Below are 27,691 nucleotides of genomic sequence, written 5' to 3'. Positions count from 1 at the left end.
AACAGGAAATGCAACTGTCATTTCTACATGCCCAATACACGGTATGTGGTCAATAAATGTTTGGTGAGTAAATGAGTGAACTAACATAACAATTCCAATTTCAAATTTTTCCACGGCATAGAAAATGCTGCATTAATTAGATTCATGAATATAAGTTCATAAAAATTATTTTAAATTATTTCTTTGGGAAATAAGCTCATTCCAGTAGTAAGATTCTGGGTCAAAGGAAATTGCTCAACATGTTTTAATCACAAATATACAACACTTCACTGCCATTTCATTATGATATAAACAAGCAAAACTTCTTACTTTCAAAATGAACTATTCCATCAATCTGATCAATAAATCCATTCATACGTCCTTCTGTTATCATTTGCGATGCTATCTTTTCTGCCTGTTTAAAAAAAACAATAAATTCTTAGACACTTTAATTATCATTTCTAGTTATTCACATATTCTCACCAAGAGAACTGAAAGCTCTTGGTTTAGCTACCCGTCACTAAACTTTACGTATGTGTTCATCTGCCAATCATTACAAGAATAAATCCTGTAAATCTGCCTGTTATATCCCCCCAATTCTTTCTGGGTACAATCCATTATTTTAAGTTAATTGGGATCTGTTTTTCTTGTTGTAAGATTTTAAGCAAGAATCTAGCCTTCTAACCAACTTTTCTCTCTGCTCAAAATCAAACTAACAATTTTTCCTCTCACTGGGATCCACATCTCAAAAAAATCCCTAGCTTTTCTTATTTTATTTCATTTCAATTTTCACAGTATTTATCACCCCCAAAACTCTCTAAGACAGTAATATTTTTGAAGAAAATATTGAAAGGAGGAATAATGTTCAAATTTAAAAGGGAAACGAAAGGATTTAAAAGACCATTAAAGGGGAGCAAAAGGTCCTCTACCTAATTCCTAAAGAAATACTTCATGTTTACTGTCTGTTTAGTAAACTGGGTTGTGACAGTCATTTTAGTAACTCTGACCATCTTCACAATCAACCCTAAATCACTCTTGAACAGACTGTGACTAGCATTTATTGTTAAAAATATATTCACTTCCCTTAGTCTCAGCAAGGGATCAATACGTCAAAGCCTAAGAAGAAAGCACCTTTTAATGGTAACTGAAGCCTTGGTTCCGAAATTGTTCCACGTCCTTTACTGTGTGTTGAATGTGTACACGTAAAGGAATTGTATTAGAAAATACTAAATTTAAATTTCAGTAACAGATAAAAGGGGATGTGACCATAACTACATGACTCTAAGCTCTACAAGTTTTGTAGTGAGGTGGATGGACTTGGAGTCTGTCATACAGAGTGAAGTAAGTCAGAAAGAGAAAAACAAATACCGTATGCTAACACATATATATGGAATCTAAAAAAAAATTGTTCTGAAGAACCTAGGGGCAGGACAGGAATAATGACGCAGACGTAGAGAATGGACTTGAGGACACAGGGAGGGGGAAGGGTAAGCTGGGACAAAGTGAAAGAGTGGCATGTACATATATACACTACCAAATGTAAAATAGATAGCTAGCGGGAAGCAGCCGCATAGCACAGGGAGTTCAGCTCGGTGCTTTGTGACCACCTAGAGGGGTGGGATAGGGAGGGTGGGAGGGAGACGCAAGAGGGAGGAGATATGGGGATATATGTATACATATAGCTGATTCACTTTGTTATACAGCAGAATCTAACACAACAATATAAAGCAATTATACTCCAATAAAGATGTTAAAAAAAAAAGTTGTACAAGTTAGGTAAAAGTAAGGTTGATTGCTTGCTTTTACTGTTACTTAAAATTAAGAGAATGTTTTATAGATGTTACGTGAAATACCCTCTACATACGACCGGTACTTTTTGGGAATTTATACATAGCCAACCAAACGTTACCATGACTAAGAATAAAATTAACTCCCTAATAACTCAGTCAACTTCTTAAGTTAAATCAAGCACAGAAGTTACAATAGAATAGCCCAGAGTATTACCATAGTCATTCTCTCAAAGAGATGAACTTTTTAAACTTTGAGTCAATCTAGGGCAGAAAAAAGAATTAAGGCATAGATCAAATGTTAGTTAAAAATCAGAAACCACTATGAAGTGGATTTAAACAGATACTAAACAAAGATATTCTTATAAAATGGGTATCATAACCTGGAACCCCTTTAAGATTTCCATTCTAGGTCACTTTACCATAAAATACAACTTAAAAAAAAAACCAAATCAAAGAAAATTCCATTACAGTACTATTTTGACATTCAAATAATTTATTTCCATTTACCTTAGGCTTTTAATGTATATTTTTGTTGCAACTGCCAATATTTATCAATTACAGTCGTCTCTTGGTATCCATGGGGGATTGGTTCCAGTAGCCCCCATGAATACCAAAATCCATGGATGCTCAAGACCCTTATATAAAATGTAGTAGTACAATGAATACAGTTGGCCCTCCAAAATATTCCTCCAAAATATCCACAAATTTTGTATCCGCAGATATGGAGGTCCAACTGTATATATTTTATTTTCTCTTTATGTCAATAATTTAGTCTCTTAACTTCCTTTTATGTATTGGAAATAAGAAAATACCTTAGCTGCAGGAATCTCTAAAAGGGCTCCAAGTTCCTCAAAGGTAATATTATTATATAATTTGCTTGCAGACAATAAATTGTGTTCAATAACAGCTCTGTCCAAGATGCTAGAACCTTAAATATAAATAAGAATGTTATAACTTTGAAACTAGTTTTACACTCTTAAAAGATGCATCTTGTTAAAAATTTTCTAGGCAGGTACTAACTCATAATCATTGCCTTTATTCTTATCAAAAATTTAAAAGTAACCAAAATCCCTTAATACATTTTGAATAACATGCAGTTAAATACAAATAACATTTAGAAAATGATTGGCAAGTATTTATTAACTAGCTGAACAGATTTAATCCTCTGGGTTTGGGGTTTTGCTTCCTCGGACTAGCTACCAACTTCACTAACTTTTCTTTTCTTGCTATAAGCACATACTTTTATTAGCAAGCAGCAGCAAAACAATCATGCAAACGATCATGCTGTTTGTAAGCCTGATAAGTCAAAAAATACTGCTCAATGGAAATATCTCTATTCCCCTGGGCACTTCACAAGCACTTTACTCTGAGGCAAACGTGAGAAATGTTTGGAAGGCAGGATCCCTTCATGAGATATCAGGCATAGGATCCTCCCTTAAGTAAGATAATACAGGGCATGACAAAGTTATGGACCTCAGGCCCCATCCTGAAGGTGTGGCTCACTCACTTCTTTTTTTTTCCTTTCCAGTTTTATTGAAATATAATTGACATATAACATTGTATTTATTTAAGGTGTACAACATAGTGAGTTGATATATGTATATATTGTGAATTGATTACCACTATAAGTTTAATTAACATCATCACCTCACACAGTTACAATTTTTTTTCTTGTGACAACTTTTAAGATCTACTTTTTTAGCAACTTTCCAATATAAAGACCTAAATAAACAGGAAAATATGGAAGACTTAATATTGCTAAGATGGCAGTACTCTCCAAATTGATCTACAAATTCAGTGCAATCCCAACTGGCTTCTTTGCAGAAACTGACAAGCTGATCTTAAAATCTATATGGAAATTCAAAGGACCCACAGAAGCCAAAACAATTTTGAAAAAGAACAAAGTGGGAAGACTCAAATTTTCTGATTTCAAAACTTACTACAAGGGACTTCTCTGGTGGCACAGTGGTTAAGAATCTGCCTGCCAAAGCAGAGGACGTGGGTTCGATCCCTGGGCCAGGAAGATCCCACCTGCCGCAGAGCAACTAAGCCCGTGTGCCACAACTACTGAGCCTGCGCTCTAGAGCCTGCAAGCCACAACTACTGAGCCCACATGCCACAATTACTGAAGCCCGCGTGCTGCAACTACTGAAGCCTGTGCACCTAGAGCCCATGCTCTGCAACAAGAGAAGCCACCGCAATGAGAAGCCTGCGCGCCACAATGAAGAGTAGCCCCTGCTCGCTGCAACAAGAGAAAGCCCGCGTGCAGCAACGGAGACCCAACGCAGCCAAAACTTAAAAATTAAAAAAAAAAAAACTTACTACAAAGATACAGCAACCAAGACAGTGTGGTACTGGCATGAGGACAGGCATACAGAATAATGGAACAGAATTTAGAGTCCAGAAATAAACTCACATTTACAGTCAACTGATTGTCAACAAAGATGCCAAGGCAATTCAGTGGGGAAATAAGAGTCTTTCCAACAAATGGTGCTGGGACAACTGAATATTCACATGCAAAATAATAAAGTTGGACCCCTACTTTACACCATATACAAAAATTAACTCAAAATGAATCAAAGACCTAAATGTAAGAGCTACAATTATAAAATTTACAGAAGAGGGGCTTCCCTGGTGGCGCAGTGGTTGAGAGTCCCCCTGCTGATGCAGGGGACGCGGGTTTGTGCCCCGGTCCGGGAAGATCCCACATGCCGCGGAGCGGCTGGGCCCGTGAGTCATGGCCGCTGAGCCTGCGCGTCCGGAGCCTGTGCTCCGCAACGGAAGAAGCCACAACAGTGAGAGTCCCGCGTACCAAAAAAAAAAAAAAAAAAAAAAAAAAAAATTTACAGAAGAAAATAGAACAACTTTTCATAACCTTGGATTAGGCAATGGTTTCTTAGATACAACACTGTAAGCACAAGCCACAAAAGAAAAAACATAAATTGGACTTCATCAAAATTAATAACTTTTGTGTTTCAAAAGATACCATCAACAAAGTGAAGAAACAACACACAGAATGGGAGAAAATATTTGCCAATCATTTATCTGATAATAAGATCTAGAATGTATAAAGAATTCTTACAATTCAATAATAAAAGCATAAATAACCCAATTTAAAAGTGGTCAATAAGCATATGAAAAGGTGCTTAACACCATTAGCCCCCAGGGAAATACAAATCAAAACCACAATAAGATACCACATTTCATACCCACTAGGATGACTAAATCAAAAAGACAGATAATATAACAAGTGTGGGAGAAAATATGGAGAAAACGGAACCCTCACACACAGCTGGCAGGAATGTAAAATGGTGCAGCCACTTTGGAAAACAGTCTGGCAGCTCCTCGAAAGACTAAATATAGAGTTACCATATGACCCAGTACTTCCACTCCTAGATATACATCCAAGAGAATTAAAAGCTTATGTCCACATAAAAACTTTTACATAAATGTTCACAGCAGTATTATTAATAGCCAAATAGTGAAAATAACCTAAATGTCCACTAACTGATGAAGAAATAAAATGTGGTTAACAGAATGTTATTTGGCAATAAAAGTGAATGAAGTACTGATGCACACTACAACATGGATGAACCTTGAAAACATCACGTTAAGTGAAAGAAGCCAGTCGCAAAAGATCATATATTGTATGATTCCATTTATATGAAATGTCCAGAACAGGCAAATCTCTAGAGCAGAAAGTAGACTAGTAGTTACATTGTAAAACTCTGAGAATATACTGAAACCACTGAATTGTAATAACAAAACTATGTCTCAAGGTTGCTAGCCTTAGGGTTGTAATGACAATAAACAAAGATGTCCAAGAAAGATAAATAAGGAAGGCAATAAAGTCTAAAATGGAAGAGGAAGAAGACAAAATGCCTGTCCTATATATTGATACATAGTCTCCTATGAGAAATTTGAAAATCATTTGCATTCTCTGAGATCCTAGTGAACAGCCCTCATTTGAGAAAAGAATTATCTGATGTTATCTTTTTTTTTTCATGGCCAGAATGCTCAAAGTCAAATGTGAAGCTCAACTACATCAATTCTAGAAACTCTTTCTTATTTATCTAGCTTTTGTTTGTCAGATATCTTCTTGCAAAAGAATTTATTTAAAGCTGCTCAGAATACACAGAAGACAAGAAAATTTTAAAGTTAAAAAGAAAAAGAATAACAACAATCAAAACACACACATTACAGGTGGGCTACAAGTTTAATTTTTTAAACTTTCTAGCAGCCCATCAAATTAAGAAAGCTGGGACTTCCCTGGCGGCACAGTGGTTAAGAATCCGCCTGCCAATGCAGGGGACACGGTTGGAGCCCTGGTCTGGGAAGATCCCACATGCCATGGAGCAACTAAGCCCGTGCGCCACAACTACTGAGCCTGTGCTCTAGAGCCTGTGAGCCACAACTACTGAGCCTGCACTCTAGAGCCCACAGGCCACAACTACTGAGCCCACATGCCACAACTACTGAAGCCCGTGTGCCTAGAGCCCATGCTCCGCAACAAGAGAAGCCACCGCAATGAGAAGCTCACAAACTGCAACAAAGAGTAGGCCCCACTCACTGCAACTAGAGAAAGCCCAAGCGCAGCAACGAAGACACAATGCAGCAGAAAATAAAAATAAATAAATACATTTTTTTTAAAAAATTAAGAAAACCAACCAGTTTATCAACTCACAGTGTTTAAATAAGATAAAAATCAATTGCTCCGGAGAATCACAACTAATCCTAAGACTGAAAAGGAATTTTTCTGAGGATCTGCATAAAGAATATCCTATAGAATAAATATCTCCTTTAGACAGAAAGATAATAATCAATTGATTTGTTTCTTAAAGTACAATTAAATAAAAGAAATTCTATAGGTCAATATAATTGCTTCAATAATCTGTAACTCAGGGCACTAAGACTGGTGAGGTATATACCTTTCAGCCAAATCTTACATAAATAATTCTTTACAGCTAGATTCTCTTCAATATGGGATGACAGTGAATCCAAGGCAATGAGTCTGACAGCTCTGCACGTTTGTCTTGACCTTTTCCATGTTTCTGGTGGCCTACATCTATATTTTTATTATCATGTGTGTTACTGTTATAAGCTACTTTAAAACCTCTGTAGATAAACATACATAAAATAATTGATGTTATGAACAAGCATCTATTACAAAATTCTTTCCCAGCAAAGGCAGTCTGACTTAAGCAAATACCTAGGAAACATGACACCAAGTTCTATTCTTATTGGAAACACTTTCCCCTCAGTAACCTTGGGCAAGCTATTGTGCCAAATTTTGCTCTAAAATAGGACTGGATAATTATGCTCTGTTACAAATTGATGTTTAAGATTAATTAAGGTACTTATCAAATGGTTTGAGTCTGTAAAAAACCAGGCGCTATAAGCCTAGCCTATAATTCTTCTGCTCTTAAGAGTTTCCAAAAAATGCTTTATTCCATGAAATGCTTTCCAATAGAGCTACTCTTATACTTCAAACTCATATCTGTGTATAATATTCATCTTCAGTCAATACTTCTTTTATCAAGTGTTACACAAAAATATTACAGAAAGATATCAAGATGCTTCAAATTTAACATATGTTCTACTAGTGTGACCTCAATATTTACTACCACATACTTATAAGAAGTAATCATTACCATCAGCTGTAGTTGCTTTCTGGTGAGGCATCAGCATGGCAGCAAATTCTTGAAGTTGATTTCCTCTGATGATCCTATCTAGGTACATTTTCTCGAGGATTCCATAAGCAGCAAGTTGCTGGCACCTTTCATCCTTAAAAAGAGTAGCAAGCATCCGAGAACGCTGCTGTCCTAAGGGGAACAAATGAGCATCACATATTCTCACAATCTGTTTTTTCAATGAAAAGCAATCTTTTTTATGACCCCATTTTTGCCTACTAAAATATGCAGGCTGATTCTCGTTATTTCTGGTAGTTATGTTCTATAAATTTGCTGCCAACACTGTATTAGTGAATACTCAACTCCTGCTCCTAGGGGATATATGGGGTTAGGTTCCATGAGCCTCTGGTCACAACATTTTTTTCAGCTGGTCAATATGTAACCTTGTTTTGTGTATTTCTGTTTAAAGGCACCACATTCAATACGTATTGTTGATTCAGTAACATTGAATTCATGGCTTACACTATAACTCATGCCTGAATTAAGCTTACCTAACTTAACACACATCGTTTCTCCAAAAGGCACATCACAGACTTCCCACACATAAGTACACAAGATAGTACTTCAGCACTATGCTAGGGGCCATTTTAGACAGCAAAACCACCAACAAAATGCATGAAAATGTGGAGAATGTGGTATTAAATAGACCACAAAAAGGACACTTGTTTATAGTATGAGAGCTGAAACAAGGTAGAGCATTGCCTTGTTCGATCCCAGCTAGAAACATAAACAGGGAGACTCAAATTTTTTGCTGCTCTGCACATGTCTGCAAATGACTGTGAAAGCATCATACTTTGAGTACTGATTTGGGGGTGATAAATTTTAGGAAGCAGGCAAAGTCACAAATGTGGAATCTGTGAATAATGAGGATTAACTGTATATTCATTTGTGAAGACTATGATATACAATCATTCCCTCAGTATCCAATGGGGATTGGTTCCAAGACCACCCCCCCAATAAATACCAAAATCTGCAGGTGCAAAAGTCACTTATGTAAAGTGATATTGTTTTTGCATTACCTTCATACATCCTCCCCTATACTTTAGATCATCTCTAGATTATGTATAATACCTAGAGATGATCTATCTATGTAAATGCTATGTAAAGCATTGCTGGCACATGGCAAATTCAAGTTTTCCTTTTGGAACTTCCTAGAATTTTTTTTCCCAAAATATTTTCAATCCACAGTTGGTTGAATCTGCAGATGAGGAACCCCTGGATATGGAGAGCCAACTATATGCCAAAATGTTACATGTGGTTCCAGTTATAGTTGTTATTTTCTTCTTCTTGCTTATCTGTACTTCTACAATGAACATGCATTCTTCCCCTAATAATAAAAAATTTATAAAAGATGAACAAACATTTCTCAGATGGGAAACTTGATTTTCATAGTTTCAATTTATACCTTCAAGGACCTTTAAATGGTGAAAAAATACATGACAACTGATGACATTAAAAACTGAACTAATGGAAATAATATGAACAAACTTTTTCTTTTTAAATTTATTTTTAGCTCTATATACTGAAAGAGCCTAATGACAACGATACCCAGCATCAATGAGCATATCTAGTAACCTGATCTCACTATCCTCATTAAAAGGAACTAGAGATCCTCAAAAAATAGCTGATTTCATGTCTGAAACAGGGAAAATACAAAAGGAGCCTGAAGCATCTTTTTATGCTATTGATACATTTCAGGCAAGTACTCAAAGACTAATGGGGCTGTGTCAAAAAGACATAATTTGGTCATATTTGGGACAAGTTGAGCATCAAAAAGAATAACAACTATAATTTATTGTGACACACTGAATAAATAAAAAACAGAGTCAAATATACAAGAATGTTCACAGCAGTACTACTACTAATAGCTAATAAGAAGGCAATAGGATAAACAAATTGTGGTATATTCACATAATGGAATACCACATAACAATGAAAATGAAGAAACTGAATGTAACAATGTGGATAAATTTCATAAAGCTGAGCAAAAGAGGCAAGACAAGAGTATATATACTATATGATTTCATTTATATAAATACAAGAAGCGGGCAAAATAACAATTGCTCTTGGGGGATAGGGGTTGGGGCCAGTGGTTAGGAGAAAGCAGGACAGAATATTTCAGGGTGCTGGTAATATTTTGTTTCTTGTTCTGGATGTTGATTACGTGATGGTATTCATTTGTGACAATTCATCAAATTGTACACTTCTGATATGTACAGTTTTCTGTGTGTATATTATACATGCAGAAAAATAAGCTAAGAAAAAATCCACAGTGATATTTGGGAAAAAAAAAAAAGGAGAAAAAAGGAAAGCTCCTGAAGAATACTATCTAATAAATACAGAAGAAAAGAATTAGTAAATCAACATTTTTCATTTTTATTTTATATTACACATATAATGAGTGATCCAGGCAAAGATTATTAATAGATATTAAATTATGGAAAGGAATATGTGAAAGGAATTTGGGGAACAGGATTTTTGTAGTGTCAAAGCAGCACCCCATGAATTATTTACAAAATACACAGAGGACAATGTACCTTTACAATGGAATTTCTACCTTAATCAAATGAACAAACTCAGCATCACTAACAGTGGGACCAACCTGACAGTGTGTGCTCTCTGACGTGATTCAACAGCAAGTACACAGCATCATTATAAGGTATTCTTGCTAGAAAAAAAATAACCTGAATCTAATCTCACCTCTGGCTAACTTCCATTTTACAGGAAATATAGGGGATTAAGGAATAAAAAAACAATATATATGTATCAAAAAATCTAGGATGAAGGACATTTTACCTAACAACTTCAAAGTCAGTATTTTTTCTTTTTTTAAGTGAGGCAACTATACAGTGTTGTATGTCAACTATATCACAATAAAGTTGGCAGGAAAAATAAGGAAACTACTCTAGACTAAAAGAGTCTAAAGACTAAAGAGCCATAATCACCATAATCACCACACATGAAGTTGCTCCTTGTTCAAGGGGAAAAAGGCAGGTATAAAAGATATTCTTGAGCTAACTGGGGCAGTGATAACATGGACCAGCTGCTAAATTCTACAGTGGAATCACTGTTAATTTTTTTAGGGATGATGATGGTATTGCAGTTATGTAGAAAAATGTTCCTGTTCTACAGAGATACATAATGTATAAAGAGGCAGTGTCATGATGGCCTACAACTTACTTTAAAATGATACATCAAAAAATATGTGTGTGTGCGCATGAGAGTGAGAGAGAAAGCAAATATGACAAAAAGCCAGGAAAGTTTAGAAAAAGAGTAATGAAGGGGAAGTAGATCTGCAAGATAATAAAACACTATAAAGCTATAATAATTTGAAGAGCATAGTACAAGTATATTCATAAATAGACAGGCTAATTAACGGAACAGAATACTATGTCCAGAAATCTACTACAGTGTGCTTCAAATCAACAGGGAAAAAAAAGACGGATTATTCAATAAAGAATGCCAGGTCAAATAACTAGCCATTTAGAAAAACAAACAAACAAACGTTAATTTCCTATCTCATTTCTTACACTAAAATAATTCCAACTGGATTAGGATTTATAGGTAAATTTAAGTAGGTGAAACTAATCTATACTAGTGATTACTCTTGGGGGGCAAGGGTTAGAGATCATGACTAGGAGGAAGCATGAAGGTAAAAAATGAAACCCTGAAGCAGCGATTCTCAAAGGCGGTCCCCATGACCTTTTCAAGGGATCAGTGGTTGACACTAAATTTAGAATAACAAAGACATCCTGTGCCTTCTTCATTGAGTTGACATTTGCACTGCTGGTGCAAAAGCAATGGTGGCAAAGACTACTGGCACCATAGCACAAATCAAGGCAGTGGCACTGGCAACAAACTATATTATGCCACACACTCAACAGTCAAAAGAGATAGTTTCACTTAAGAATGTCCTAGCAGCAGTAGAAAATTATTTTCATTAAATCTTGACACTTGAGAACATACCTTTTTAATATTTTGTGTGACGAAATGCGAAATGTACTTACAGAACTTTTGCTATAAACCAAAGTATAATGGTTGTCCCAAGGAAACAGTGCAAGCTGAACTAGTCTCTCTTTCATGAAACACATTCACTTAAAATAACAACTGACAAATTATGGTTTCCAGACTTAGGTATTTGGCAGACATTTTCTTAAAAATGAACAAAGTGAGCCTGTTACCACCAATCAACAGCATTTGCTGCCCTTGATAAAATTTGAGTTTTAAAGAAAAAAATTAAAATTTCTGAAAACTTCTATCTGCCACTATGAAGCTGACAACCTTCCAATACTTAAAGGTTTTTCTGATGAGATCAGTGGTAATACATTGGATATTGGATAATAAAGTACATCAATATTTGGAAGCTCTGCATAAATCAGCAAACCAACATTTTCCAAACAACAAATACATGATGGTACAAAATCTTACATGGGTAAAAGATCCATCAATGTTGAAGACAGACCAAGATTTTGACATTATAGAGTGCAAAATGTTCACTGATATGGTTTCAGATGCCACATTTCAATTAACCCATAAGAACTACACTACTTGTCAAGTTATAGTATCAAAGATGAATACCCACGATTATCTGAAAAAATCACTAAACATGCCTCCTTTTTCCAACTACATATCTGTGTGAGGCTGGGTTTTCTTCATATACTCCCACCAAAACATCAAAACAGGCTAAGCACAGAAGTACATTTAAGAATTCAATTTCTGTCTATTAAGCTAGACAATGAAAAGACTTGTAGAGTCAAAAGTAAAACAATTCCAATTCTCTGACTTTTTTTGTTTTAGAAAAAACAGCTATTTTATAAAAATGTCGGGAATTCCCTGGCAGTCCAGTGGTTAGGGCTGTGTGCTCCCACTGCCCAGGGCCTGGGCTGGATCCCTGGTCGGACAACTAAGATCCTACAAGCCGTGCGGTGCAACCAAAAAACAAATAAAATTAATTAAAATGTCATTTACGTTTATACCTAAGAGATCTATTATTGTTACTTTTAAATGAATTAATAAATATTTTAAAATTTCTCACTTCAATTTCTAATTCAATAATCAACAGATATACCCTACATAAACAAAAGCTCTCCAGGGTTCTCAATTATTCAGAGTCTAAGGGGGTCCTGAGTCCAGAGGATGTGAAAACTTAAAGTACTGGAAGAAAACATGAAGGAATTTAAAATATGTAATTTCACAATAGAGAAGACCTTTCTAAGCAAGTCAACAAAACCCAGAAACCATAAAAGATTAAAAAATATTTAACTATATAAAAATTTAAAGTTTCTGCATGGCAAAAATTTCATAAACACAGCTAAAAAGGGGACAATAAATTGGGAGAAAAAAACTGTTAATTTCTTATATACATGAAGAGCTTTTATTAAAAAAAAGATAAAAACAAAAAAATGGCTAATGGACATAAACAGATAATTCACTCAAAAGATTGGGTTTTTCAACGACTTTTTTAAACACATGAAAAGATGTCCAAGAGTATTCATGATAAATGAAATGCAAATTAAAACTAGAATGAAATACTATTTTTCTTCTACCAGGTTAGCAAGGACAAAAAAATTTGGTAATGTGTGTGTGAGTAATCAGGTTCACAAAGATATTGTTGTTTAGAAGGTCTAACATTAAAGGGCAACTTATAATTTCCATCAAAATTTTAAATGTATGTACCCTTAGATTCAAGAATTTAACCTATACATATATTCACATATGTGTATAATCACTACAGCATTGTTTATAATTGACTAATTATGATACAGCCAAACAACAGAAAATCAAAAAGAATGAGCTTTATGTAATGACATATAAAGACCACTGTGATGAATATCCACATAAAAAAAGAAAGTTGTAAAAGTGTATTTATCATGCTATCATTTGTGTATAAAAAAGAGGATACACACTTTTATATTCAAGGAAATAAAAGAATCAGTAATAGTTCTTCAGAGTACAAGCAGTCCATTTTATGTACTGCCTTTTCAGTAACAAAAATAAAATAAATAAGATGACTGCTACAAAGAGAATGAAATGTGTAGTCTGAACATGTCATTAGGCTCTCAACTAAACACAGTTCAAAAATAGACATTCTGGGCTTCCCTGGTGGCGCAGTGGTTGAGAGTCCGCCTACTGATGCAGGGGACACGGGTTCGTGCCCCGGTCCGGGAAGATTCCACATGCCGCGAAGCGGCTGGGCCCGTAAGCCATGGTCGCTGAGCCTGCGCGTCCGGAGCCTGTGCTCCACAACGGGAGAGGCCACAACAGTGAGAGGCCCGAGTACCACAAAAAAAAAATAGACATTCTAAAATGATTTAGAAAAGCAAGCCATGGCTTAGAATTATCAGCATTTCCTCTCAATGCCCTTTCCTGCTTTATAAGTTGAATGATTTACATGTTACAGTTTAGTAAAAAAGAATACAGAATAGTTTATTATTTATATTTATGGAAGAAAAAGATAAGCACCAGGTCTAAAACTGAGGCTTGAATATAAAAAAAAAACAAACCCCAAAGCAGTACATTATCACAGCACTCATTTCTAGATTTTAATTTTCATTTCCCTTTGTCTAATTCTCAATTTAATATCCATTTTTTCAGTGATATTTTAGGAGAACTAAACTTCAGATTACCTCTTAACTACTCCTAATACCTGACAGGCTGATAAATGCATATTTTAAAATGTCTTAAGTTAGTAATGCGCTGTTTTTAACTGTTTAAATTTATCATAATTTTATTAACAAGACATCCTCTTAAAGAATAGCTCCTTGCTAAATCCTCAAATAGTAATGAACCTGAAATTATTAAGCAAAGATAACTTACTGTTCATTAAAGTGTAAATGACATATTTACCTGCTGATGCTAAGATGGTACAGTGCAGAGCATGTTTTAAGGCCTCTAGTCTTTCACTTTCGTGCACTATTGTCTTGTAAGAGAGCTCGTTGTACCTTTGTGCAGCTTCAATGAATTTTCTTCTATAATCAAGAACACGTGCATAGCAGACCTATACGAGGGAAAATGTTTCAATTAGGGAGAAAAATTAAAAATAAAAAGCAAAAGAAAATTTCTATTATATAACAGTATTTATCAGATATTCTGGAGCACCTTATTACTGAAGGATTCTCCAATACAAAATTAATTTTCCAAATTAGCTCATCTGTTACCTTATAATGTATCTGTAACTGTTCATTGGTTGATTCATTCTGAAGCAATGATGCCCGATTTATGTAAGCCTCTGCCTGGACTGGATCATCATCCTCCAGATATAGCCTAGCAATCTTCAGGTATGTCTCCAGTTTATAATCTACATTGTACTGTCTAGGGTATAACAGAAAAACACAGAATAACTAAATATTTCATCAAGAAAATTTTGGGAGTGGTAGGAAATACATTATTTTTTCCTTATATATATTCTGTTAATATAAGGGAATCATACTTTTATTGCAGTATATTACGTAGACAAGCTAAAACATATTTCCAGAATAAGATTTATTGAATTTTTATTATTTTTATCTTTGTTCATTTTATTTTAGCTTCTTCTAATCCTCAGATAATCTCACAAATCAAAGATCTTAAAAAAAAAAAAAAAAAGCTCAGTTCAGGGACATATCATATACTACCAGGGAAACTATGAACACGTACAACCATCCTGGAAAACAATTTGGCAGTATGCTCTCCAAACATCCTTTGAATGCTTTAAAAATGCATATCCTCTTTACCTACTGTATTTTACCTCTAAAAAATAAATCCTTAAAAAAAAATCATGGTTGTACATACATATATATGTACAGAATATTCATTTGTAAAGTTATTCATAAATATCCGTAATAAAAAAAATGGAAATCGCCCATAATCATATTTGTGGTAATCAATTAAGTTGTGGTACATAAAGATGGTAGATGCTATACAGTTATTATAATAATTACTTCTGATAATAGTCATAAGTTTTTGCTAAGTGAAAAAATTGGATAAAACAGTACATAAAATACCATCCAAATGTATTTCTATACATGCATATCAAGATAGTAATAGCAATTATCTCTGAGAATACAGGTGGTTTTCATTTTTCTTCTTTATCCCAATAGTCACATTTTATGCAAAAAATGTATAACTGAAGACCTAACATAATTCAAAACTCACATAATTCAAGATTAATCCTCACAGAAAAATTAATTCTATTTACCAGTAAAAGTGGAGCCACCATTTGGCAAGAACAGAGTTTACAACTGACTTGGCCCAGCTTTGAAATTAATTCTGCAAAAATTTTTATATCGAGCTTCCCTGGTGGCACAGTGGTTGAGAGTCCACCTGCCGATAAAGGGGACACGGGTTCATGCCCCGGTCCGGGAGGATCCCGCATGCCGCGGAGCGGCTGGGCTCGTGGGCCATGGCTGCTGGGCCTGCACGTCCGGAGCTTGTGCTCCGCAGCAGGAGAGGCCACGGCAGTGAGAGGCCCACGTACAGGAAAAAAAAAAAAAAAAAAAAAAAAAAAATTTATATCAATTCAAAATTTTCCATAAGTCATATATTATTATTTTTATTATATTATTTCCATTCACAACTCATATTTACATAAACTGCTACAAATAGCACCATATTTTTTGCATTTCCATATTTTATGCCAAGATATCTATTATGTCCATTATTTTCAGAATCAGAGTGAATCATTTTTTAAAGAAACAGGCTCTCAATAATTTACCCAAATCACTTTAACTTGTTTAGAAAAACCACTGAATTTTCAGTTCTTGGTATCCTCACAGATAATGTTATAGTACTCTCAAAATGATAATTACCACCACTGCAAAGAACAATATCTATTTTATATTTACATCAACTACCAATGAAAATAAATCATTTGCTCTGTGCTAGGGAGAAACTGTTCCAGACAGAATAAGACCAAAGCAATTAAGAAAGCCTCCAGCCTTTTCAAACTATCCAAGAAAAAAACCAAATTAACAAGAGGCCTTAGAAAACAAAATTCAACATCTGCGTATGAATGAAGGCTTTTTAATATACTGATTGCTTTTTCAACGGGCATCACTGTCTAACAATTTCATAAATGCACAAAAGGCAAGATGCCTGAAGTAGTGTTTGACTTATGATCACAAATATTAATGAAGACAAAAAAAGAATCCCTTATTCACCTGGTAAAAGAGAAGTAACTGAAAATATTTTTTGTCATTCAGTTGGTATTTTTATACTTGCCAACTGAAAGAGGAAGTGTGTTTAATAATACAACCAAGAGTTTCACACCTTTCATCCTTCTATACAATATACTTTGGAGGAATGTTTCCTAAAGAACTATAAATATTTTTTAAAATACATATCAAAGGTAAGACTGGCTGGATAACAGTCATCTTAATTTTTTCTAATTGTTTTTCCATCTCATTTTCTCTAGTATCTCAAACCTAACAATCCATTGAACCCATTGTGACTCCAAACCACTGATCCTACTACAGTTATTGTATTTTTCCCCTTAAAGGCCTCACTTCCTCCTTACCTGGCTTAATTCCTATGGTCAATCATTTCCATCACTGAACTGCACGTGCGCTCGTCTCCCTTGCCCCTCTCATGCTGTCATACTGGTTGGGCGAAATCATAATGCTGGTTAAACCTAATAGTTCATCTACTCCTTTCCTGCAACCATGTAGCCGAACTCTGATGAAGAAAAACACCCAACCAATCTGACTGATCCCATTTTAGTGACTATGACCTTTAAATGAGCCTTAATGCTGTACACCGTCTCACTCTCCCAGAGAATTTTTTTTGATATTCTTATATCTCCTCAACCTCACAACTCTCACCCCCATCCACACTTCAGCTGATGACTCTGATTCCAACTTCACTAAGAGTATTGAAACAATCAAAGAAAACAGTACTTGCACAAACTCCATCACCACATTACTAATATCTGCACCCATATACTCTGTGTTCCTGGCTGTTACCATAGATCACTGGGACTATTCTGCCCACCAGGGAACAATCTGCAATGTTTACAGACATTTTTTTCTTTTTTCGGTATGCGGGCCTCTCACTGTTGTGGCCTCTCCCATTGCGGAGCACAGGCTCCGGATACACAGGTTCAGCGGCCATGGCTCACGGGCCCAGCCGCTCCACAGCATGTGGGATCTTCCCGGACCGGGGCACGAACCCGTGTCCCCTGCATCGGCAGGTGGACTCTCAATCACTGCGCCACCAGGGAAGCCCTACAGACATTTTTGATTGTCACAACTAGGCATAGTGGTGTCACTGGCATCTAGTGAGTAGAGGCCACTGATGCTGCTAAACATCTGCAATACACAGGACAGCCTCCAGGACAAAGAATTATCCGATCTAAAATGCCAAGAGTGCCCAGGCTGAGAAACTCTGCCACAAATGAACTGTCCATGCTCCTATCTGAAGACTATCCCTCCACTGGATTCCTTCCCCTCTAGTCTACTCCTTCAAGAATCCTCTCCACTACTCCCCTATGTCAAATTTTTGCTTTCCACTGAATCATAAAAGAAAAAATAATCTCAGCCTAACCTCCGTTGTCATCTTCTACCCTACTTCTCTGCTCCATTTTATGAAAACTTCCCCAAAGAGCTGCCCATGCCCACCATCTCCAATTCTTCTCTTCCCATTCTTTTTTAAACAGCTCCAATCAGGCTTTCACTCTCACCATTTCAGCAAAACAGCTTTTGCCAAGGTCACCAATGACCTCCACGTTACTACCTTTTACGGTTCACCTTCAACTCCTCATCTTACTTGACCATCAACACCATGTTGATCCCTTGCTCCTTCTTGATACATTTTCCTCATTTGGCTTCTGAGATATCACACTCCACATTCTTCTGGTTTTCCTCTTACCTCAATGGACAATCCTCACTTGCTGTATCTTCCTCCTGCCCCTGACCTCTTAATGTCAGAGTGCTCAGTACTCAGTGCTCTTCTCTACCTATATGCCCTCCCTTGGAGATCTCGTCCAATCTAAAGGCTTTAAGTTCCATTTATATATCAATGACTCCCAAATGTACATCTCTAGTCCAGACCTCTCTCCTAAACTCCAGACTAATATATTCAACTCCCTACTAGATATTTCCACTTGGTTATCACATGTCCAAAACAGAACTCTTGATCTTCCCTCAAAATCTATTCTTTACCACTCAGTAGATGGCAACTTTATTTTTCCAGTTATTCAGACCGAAACTCAGGACTTATCTTGGCTCTTTTTCTTGTACTCCATGTCCAAGTTGTCGAGAAACCCTTAGCTTTACCTTAAAAACACATCAAGGGTCCAACATTTCTCACAATCTCCATCTCACCTGCAGTAGCTCATAAGCCTCTTAACTAATGTCCCTAGTTCTATCATCGCATGTCTACAGTTTACTCTCAACTCGGTAGTTAGAATGATCTAACATGATCAGATCATGCCAGTCCTCTGTACAAAATCCTCCAATGGCTCCCCACTGTTTTACTTAGAAAAAAAGCCAAAGGCCTTACAATGGCTTACAAGACCCCATGTAATCTGGTACCCAATACTCTCTGATCTCACCCTCTATCACACTCCCCTTTGCTCACTCCACCCACAGTGGTCTCCCTGCTCTTCTTAAAACACTCCAAGCATGTTCCAGTCTTAGGGGCTTTGCACTAGCCATCCTCTCTAAGAGGATCTACTGATAACTCTTCCCTCAGGCAGCTCATAGCTACTCTGTTACCTCCTTCAAGTGTTTGAAAAGGTGATATCAGGACTACCCTACCACTCTAATCACCCTATTTAATAATACATCCTGTCCCCACTTTGCCCCTTTTCCCCATAGCACTTATCACCTTCTAAAATAGTACAAATTTTACTTATTTATTTATTAAATTGTTCATTATCTGTTTCCTGTAACAGAATGTAAAAAAAAAAAGTAAGTGAACAATTATACGTGTTTTATATCCACTATTTACTATACTTTTGTCCTGTTTCCAAAGGAATTCCCACCAACACTTGGGCTGCATTTCTCCAATCTTCTTCTTTTTCATATATGGATGCAAGATGCTGTCTTATGGAAGCAACCTGGAATAGGAGGTATACATGTTAAATTACTTCCGCTGATATTAGTAAACTAGTTAAAATAAATAGATGATAATCTATTGTGACAATGCTCTCATTCAACATATTATGCAGGCAAGTAAATAGTAAAAGTTTACCTAGACTACCCAAATTTTTAATGACTTTTGCATTTACAGAATATCAAAAGAGTGAACTAACACATTCTGCAATGTGGATTATGGCAATAATTTAGTTGAAATATTAAGTTTTGCTTTTGTGTCACTGCATATATAATGCTGGAGTTCTCCTATGTTCTTAGCCTAATCAACAATTTTACTGATTTTTAAAAATTATCTAGGGACTTCCCTGGTGGCACAGTGGTTAAGAATCCGCCTGCCAATGCAGAGGACATGGGTTTGAGCCCTGGTCCAGGAAGATCCCACATGCTGCAGAGCAACTAAGCCTGTGCGCCACAACTACCGAAGCCTGCACTCTAGAGCCCGCACGCCACAACTACTGAAGCCCGTGCGCCTAGAGCCCGTGCTCCGCAACAAAAGAAGCCACCGCAATGAGAAGCCCGCGCATCGCAGTGAAGAGTAGGTCCTGCTTGCCGCAACTAGAGAAAGCCCGTGCGCAGCAACGAAGACCCAACGCAGCCAAAAATAAAATAAATAAATAAATACATAAAATTTTTAAAAAAATTATCTAAAGAGTAATATTTGGTTCATAAAACCAAATTATAGTATATGAGCAAATGTCAGCTGGACTTAAAACATCATGATATTTATTTGATCTTACATTGTAAAATGCTGTTTGGCACGCTGTTTGGCACACTGTTTTGTAAAAATGAAGTTGAATGATTACCTACTTTAAAAATTTAATAGTATCTCTCAAAATAACTGCTGCTATCTCAAGTTTAAAAATTGCCACTCTAATAGCCAATATTTTATAATAACTATAAATGGAATATAACCTTTAAAAATCGTGAATCACTATGTTGTACACCTGCAACTTATAATAATATTGTACATCAATTATATCTCAATTTTTAAAAAAAAGAAACACATAATAAACAGAGTCCTAAAAACAAAACAAAAACCACTGCTCTAGGTTTTTACCTGCTCCTCAAATGAAATGACTCTAGGCTGGATCTTTTCCAAGGTGAAATGATAGATTTCTTTGGCTGTGCTATCAGGTAGGTTAGGGAGATGTGTGCAGAAATCAGTCAGCAACTGGCGAGAGATCACGAGGCTGACATTCTCATTTACCACTTGTTAAAAAAAGTAAGGGATAAGAAAACATGAGTAATTTATGTTTTCATTAAGCAATCAATTTTCACCTAAAATTAATACTAAAAATAATATATACCAGTGTACTCTTCAAAGCATTATTTAGGGATCTCCACACCCCTGTGACCTTATATTATAGAACCAGTTTTCCTTATGCTGAATTATCTGATCACATAACAACTACAACAAAACAGTAAAAATACCACAACTTTTCTAAGAAACAGAAATGGCTGGGAAAAAGTTTTAACAGTTGAGAATTTTAAGTCATTCTTTTCTCTTCTTTATTTTTCTACAAAGTGAAGGCACAGAAACACTTAATATTTTTATTTATGTTCTTACATTCTACCTAGCTACAAAAAAAGAGTTAAAGAAGAAACAGTGAAATAATTTTCACGAAGTTTAAATAAAGCGAGTAGTGACAGTCACTGCCACTTGTACTTTCCTGATAAAAACAACAAATAAGAACTTAGGTCAGCACTAGATGCATAGACATATTTTATGATACTGTTTATAAACATTTATGAGGTATTATTATATATGATTAAGGATGAAAACTCTGGAGCCACACTGCTTCCAAATCCTCCTGATTACATGCCCTCAGGCAAGAGACTTAACTTCTCTGTGCTTCTCTTTCCTCTTCTGTAACATGTGGATAAGGTTGCTGTGAAGCTTAAATGCAATATACATAAAGTGCTTTAAACAATACCTGGCACATAGCACTCAGCAAATGTTAGTTATTATTATCACTATTATTACATTTTAAAAAGATGCATCATGCTTGTGAACCACTCCTTAGATAAGTTTAAATCAGTAGTTACTGGGGAAATAAATGACAGTTCAAAACTATTCAGTTGATGCAAATGATTTTAACAGTAGACTGCTTTTTTTTTTTTTTTTTTTTTTTATGCAGTACGTGGGCCTCTCACTGTTGTGGCCTCTTCCGTTGCAGAGCACAGGCTCCGGATGCACAGGCTCAGCGGCCATGGCTCACGGGCCCAGCTGCTCTGTGGCATGTGGGATCTTCCCAGACCGGGGCACGAACCTGTGTCCCCTGCATCGGCAGGCGGACTCTCAACCACTGCGCCACCAGGGAAGCCCGACTGCTTTTTTTTTTTGGTGGTTCATTGGATTCAAAGTTTATATAAAGATCAAAGTTTATAAAAAGCACTACTCTTTTGCTACTAAGTGCAACGGTCTTAAAAAAAAAAAGCCACTAAAAGAGTTTTTCTGAAACCATTGCCAGTTTGTCTCACATTGCAGGCCCCAATTTTTTGAGGCAGTAACTGACAGGCCTTGTAACTAATCAGTTTATAGTATATTAATTGGAATTGGATGATACTGGATGTGACTGAGAACAGTTTCATTACAAATGCCATTAGGTACCTATAACTGTTAGAAATTACTATACAAACTAGGACTTCTCAGGGAAATATAATTAAATAAGAACTATAAGTAAGAAAACTTAGTTTCTAGTCTGGGCTCTGTCACTGACTAACTGAATGTCCTTGGGGGAACAAGTCACTTAATCCTGAGACTCATTTTATAATATATTATATAGGGCTATCTATACCTGCATTGTTAGTCACAAGGTTATGAAAAGGAGCCTGTGTGATGGATAATGTGTATGAAAGCACACTGTAAACTGTAAAGCACTATCAAGTATCATTAATATTGTGAACTCAGGATAAATTCCAGCCTGAATGTTGAGTAATTTTCCAGATAACTGGATATGTTAGAAGTCAGGGAATGGGGAAGAGTGTCTTAAAGAATGGAAATTTCTAGTTCCCATTCAAAAGAAATGTTCTTAACATTAACAACAGCTAACACTTATCTAGTACTTATCATGTGCCAGGTACTATTCTAAGCACTCCATTATGGATATTAACTCATTTAATCTCCCAACAATTCTACAGGGTAGGTATCATATCCCCATTTTATAGACAAGGAAAAGGAGGCACAAAGAGGTTATATAACCTACCCAAGATCACATAGCTAATAAAATAGCAGACCAGGATTTGAATCCAGACTATTCTTTTTTATCATTTGCTATATTGTCTCTCCATCAGTTGCTTTATCAATAACTATACAAAACCTTAATTGTAAATGTAACAATGGCTTCACATTGAAAAACAATTGAAAAACAATCAAATATCAAGTTGTAAGTAGTTTAAATTCTAAAATCAATCAAGCTCAATGCATATTTAATTTAATCTCAATGTAAATTATACTGACAATCTGATATAAAACAAGGCTTGAGCAAGCTTTTAAGTCCTAACTCAGTAATACAAGGCAAACACAGAATTTTCATTCCACTTACTTGCTTCCACAAAAGCTTTCAAAGCTTCTAGCTGTTCTGCCCCAGATAACTGAATGGCTTTTTCCAGTATCTGACGATACCTAAAACAATACCAAAAAGAAAAAGTGTTTAGAAGGCATTATATAGTCTAATGCTAACTTTGATGTTTGTTCATTTCTATTTACCCTGGTTTCTTTCATAGTGCTCTAGTTTGTGGTTTTCTTCATAGTACACTACAGATTTTTTTTTTTAAGTTTCTAGTTCATCACAAGAAACACTAAATCTGTAATTCAAAGTGCTACTTCTTCTAGTTTTCTTTACAGTATATCACCATTTTTTAAGTTTTCATGTCTATCACAAAAAGAGTAAATCTAAGTTAATGGATCTAAGGTGCCACTTTTTCTTTCAAGTTTTAGTTTTGAATTTGAAACGTCAATTTTCTTTCAAGTGCCTCAAAAGATAAGCTATATTTCCTTCACTAAAGTACACACAAGAACATTACTTGAGGTGGCCCAGAACCTTTTCCTTATGGACCTAATGAATCTAGGTTTACCAACAATAGGATAATGTTGACTATGCAATGAAGCCAAATATTAGAGATTAAATGTCTTAGTGTGTACAAAATACATTCCACCAAGCCAAATGTCCTGACAGAACATCCTTCAGTGCCTATTAGTTCTTTATTTGCATTCAGTTCCAATAATCATTCTGCCTAATATTCATGATCACACAAAATTCAAATCAGCATTCTACAAATGATGGGGAAATGTTGAAAACAAGAACACTAACAATTATTAGGCAATGGTAAGTTCCTTCCTAAACTGTAAACTCCATGAGGACAGGGATTTTTGTTTTGTTTACTGCTATATATACAATGCCTAGAAGAGTACTTGGCACATCATAAGGACTCAAAGATACAGCAGTATTAGTAACATTTTATTTCTTAAATTGAGTGGTTGGTACATTGGTATTATACTATTCTTTATCCCTTTTGTTTGTCTCAATCATATTTATTAAAAGCATTAGTTAATGCATTTTACAAACCTAACTGCAATTATTCAGAGCATTATCCAGAATATAGTCAAGAAATAAAAATATACAAATAGGGCCCAAACTCATTCAAATTTATGACTTGTATTTGTAGGGCACACCCTCAAGCTACAATTCAGCACTTACTGATTATCAGCTCATACAATATTCTCACAGCCTTGGTGATACGATTTCTCAAAACAGCAGTGAATCAAACTGGCTTTGTAAGAAAGCAGGTATACTGACAGAAAAGATAGCTAACTCCAAAAGAAGAGACAAACAATTCCAAGAAAGCAAGGAAATATTATCAAGCTTTAAAATAAAAAATTGTCATTTTAAAAATTGCTACATTTGAGGGATGAAATACAGTTATCTAAAAATTTATTTACATTAAATATCTCATTCTCGGGAGTTTACCAGTGGCCTAGTGGTTAGGATTCGGCACTTTCACTGCCGTGGCCTGGGTTCAATCCCTGGTTGGGGAACTGAGATCCCACAAACTGTGCAGCACAGCCAAAAAACAAACAAACAAAACTCATTCTCTCTCTCTACATATATACATATATACACACACATATACACATATATTTTCCATATCTATATTTATACATTTACTTTATTGCCCTGGGCATGGTTCTAGTTAATGCATTCAGTGGTTTATTATTTCTTTTTTAGATTGGCTTGTTTTTCATAATCAATTAAATGAAGACTATGGTTAAACCCTCTTACTCTTAAATCCCAGTTATTTTATACTAACAATATTGTATTCAAAGATGACAATGTCTCACTTATAAAAATTTGCTAATAATTTAAGTTTTAATATATAGTTTCATAACTTATCAATCAACTAATCTGTATTGAGAACACCAAAAAAAACCCAATCGAAATCAATGGAAAAGATGGAAAAGTGACTGATGTGGAGAACATGACAAGTACCAAATATTTTTTCATTAAAAAATATTATGGAGGAAAAGAAAATTAATTAAGGCACCTTGCATCTGTCCTATCCATTCATCATCATCAACAAATGTTTATCGAGCATCTATTATGTATGTGAACTAAAGTTCAGTATGTCAATTTCTGATTTCTTGGCACTTGAAAGGAATCTGGAGGTAAATAAAACATACACACATGAAACTGTACCACAGTCACTATCTATGCTCAAAATTAGTGTAACAGGTATGTATTCACAGATCTTTCATTTACAGTAATGGTGAAATAGATATTGGACCAATCCTGCCTCCAAAACAACATAAAAAGTTGAAAGAAATGAAAAAAAAATTTAATAGCATAAAATCCTAACAAGAAAGAGTAAAGAGAAGAGACTAAGCGCAAAGACGTGAACCATAGCTTCTGTTTGAAAGCATTTGCTGACTGTGGAAAGAGAGCTGAGAGGCAAAGAGGCACTTCTGCTGGGGAAAAGTGGGCTCGGCTCTGGGGTGTTCTGCCATCTGCTGGAAACGCTGAAAGGCAAGTTGCAATTTCCGGCTGACTGATAAAACTAGAACAGGAATCTAAGGTGTTTTACCTGCCAAAGGAGGAAACACTAGCACTTTGGAAGTATGGTTACAAATTCTATTCCAAGGATCATCTAGTAAGAAGACCAATAAATTTGGAAGCCTTGGTCCTAGACTCCTAACCCTGTCAGGTGTCCAGCAGAAGGAAATGAAAATCCTCCCTGAAAGGTAACATCATAGACCTCCAGTTGTTTCTAAAAATACATTTAAAAATAATTTGCCAACAACAAACATTACAATGCATATGACAATATTAGCTGGAATCAACAAAAACAACAGTCAATAGCAACAAACAGGGACTCCAGATACTGGAGTTACCAGAAAGACTGAAATACACTTATGTTTATCAAGTTTATAGAGACAAAGACAGGCTTTTAAAAAGTTTCACAAGAAACTAGGAACCATAAATAGTGTCATTTGAAAAAAGAATCACCAAAAGCTATAGAACTAAAAAATAATATTACCAAAACTTGAAATTCGGTGTAGTTCTTAACAGCAGACTAGACACATTTGACGAACTGACAAACTAGAAAGTAGGAGAACTTATCCAGAATAAAGCCTTGAAATGGAAAGTACAGAAGACAGAGTAAGGGGCACAGAGGTCACAGTAACAAGGCCTAACAAGGGTTTTACCCGGGGCCTAGAGGAGAAAATAGAACGGGACAGAGGCAACATTTAAAGAGAGAGAGGGCTTCCCTGGTGGCACAGTGGTTGAGAGTCCGCCTGCCAATGCAGGGGACACGGGTTCGTGCCCCGGTCCGGGAAGATCCCACATGCCGCGGAGCGGCTGGGCCCGTGAGCCATGGCCGCTGAGCCTGCGCGTCTGGAGCCTGTGCTCCGCAACGGGAGAGGCCACTACAGTGAGAGGCCCGCGTACCGCAAAAAATAATGATAATAATAAAATAAAATAAAGAGACAGAGAGCTGAAAAACCTCTCAGAACAATGAATGATCCAATCCATTGATTCAAGAAACAAAATGAAGCTTAACCAGGATAATGCGGTAGAGCAGTGGTCCCCAACCTTTTTGGCACCAGGGATGGGTTTCGTGGAAGACAATTTTTCCATGGAAGGGGTGTGCTGGGGCGTGGCGGTGGTTTAGGCGGTAACGCGAGCAACAGGGCGCGATGGGGGGCGGCAGATGAAGCTTCGCCCGTAGCTCACCTCCTGCTCTCTTCTGCGGTCCGGTTCCTAACAGGCCTCGGACCATTAGCGGTCCAACGCCCGGGGAGCTGGGGACCCCTGCGGTAAAGCACTCACAAAAATTGCCCACATTTCTTTTACTCTCTGTATCTATGCCCCTTTGCAATGTGACTTCGTAACTCTTCACATCAAGAGGTAGAGTTTATCTCCCTACCCTTTCATCTGGGCTTGTTTTGACCAATAGAAGGCAACAGAAATAGAAGTAAAGTGCCCGTTCCAAGCCTGGACTTTAAGAGAATTTGTCTTTATCTGCTGGAACGCGGCTTTGCCACATAAATGGGTCCAGGCCGACCTATTGGATGATGAGATATGTAGCCCAGTCACCTGCCACCGCCACAGCCAACAGAGAAGCAGAGCTGCCTACCTGACCTGACTGCCTACATGTAGCTGACTCCAGGTGCACCTGGAGCCCCTGTGGAACCAAGACCACGTGGAATAGGGAAGAATCAACCAGCTGGGCCCAGCCCAAAGTACAAAACAACAGAACTATGAGCTAAATAAATGATTGTTGTTTTAAGCCATGAAGTTCTGGGGTGGTTTATTTCACAGCAGAAGCTAATTGACATAAGTAAAATCAAATCCACAGACACATCATAATGAAGTTGCAGAATATTAAAGACAAAATCTTACAGCTAAGTGCTAATATAATTTTTTAGAAGACAGAAATAATTTCCTAATGAGGTTGAACTTTTTTTTTAACATCTTTATTGGAGTATAATTGCTTTACAATGTTGTGTTAGTTTCTGCTGTATAACAAAGTGAATCAGCTATACGCATACATATATCCCCATATCCCTCCCTCTTACATCTCACTTCCACACTCCCTATCCCACCCCTCTAGGTGGTCACAAAGCACCGAGCTGATCTCCCTGTGCTATGCAGCTGCTTCC

At 36.3% G+C, this 27,691-nt stretch overlaps 1 protein-coding gene across 2 annotated transcripts in view; it reads right to left on the bottom strand.

Annotated features, from left to right (window-relative positions):
• Positions 1-27,691, bottom strand: part of COPS4 (COP9 signalosome subunit 4) — a 36,960-nt gene that overhangs the window by 4,991 nt on the left and 4,278 nt on the right. The window contains exons 2-9 of one of the 2 annotated variants that reach the window (XM_079920653.1): positions 23,076-23,155; positions 20,588-20,739; positions 19,390-19,493; positions 14,617-14,770; positions 14,306-14,456; positions 7,421-7,591; positions 2,582-2,697; positions 310-394 (exon numbers count right to left, since the gene is read on the bottom strand). In XM_079920653.1, the coding sequence (XP_079776779.1) occupies positions 310-394; positions 2,582-2,697; positions 7,421-7,591; positions 14,306-14,456; positions 14,617-14,770; positions 19,390-19,493; positions 20,588-20,739; positions 23,076-23,155 (1,013 nt within the window). The remainder of the gene's footprint in view (positions 1-309; positions 395-2,581; positions 2,698-7,420; positions 7,592-14,305; positions 14,457-14,616; positions 14,771-19,389; positions 19,494-20,587; positions 20,740-23,075; positions 23,156-27,691) is intronic. The other variant, XM_079920654.1, reaches the window with a different exon arrangement.

Source organism: Stenella coeruleoalba (genome assembly GCF_951394435.1).
Source record: "Stenella coeruleoalba genome assembly, chromosome: 4".
Classification (NCBI taxonomy): domain Eukaryota; kingdom Metazoa; phylum Chordata; class Mammalia; order Artiodactyla; family Delphinidae; genus Stenella; species Stenella coeruleoalba.
The sequence above is the reverse complement of the archived record's forward strand: the minus strand, read 5'-3'. Positions and strand labels throughout refer to the sequence as shown.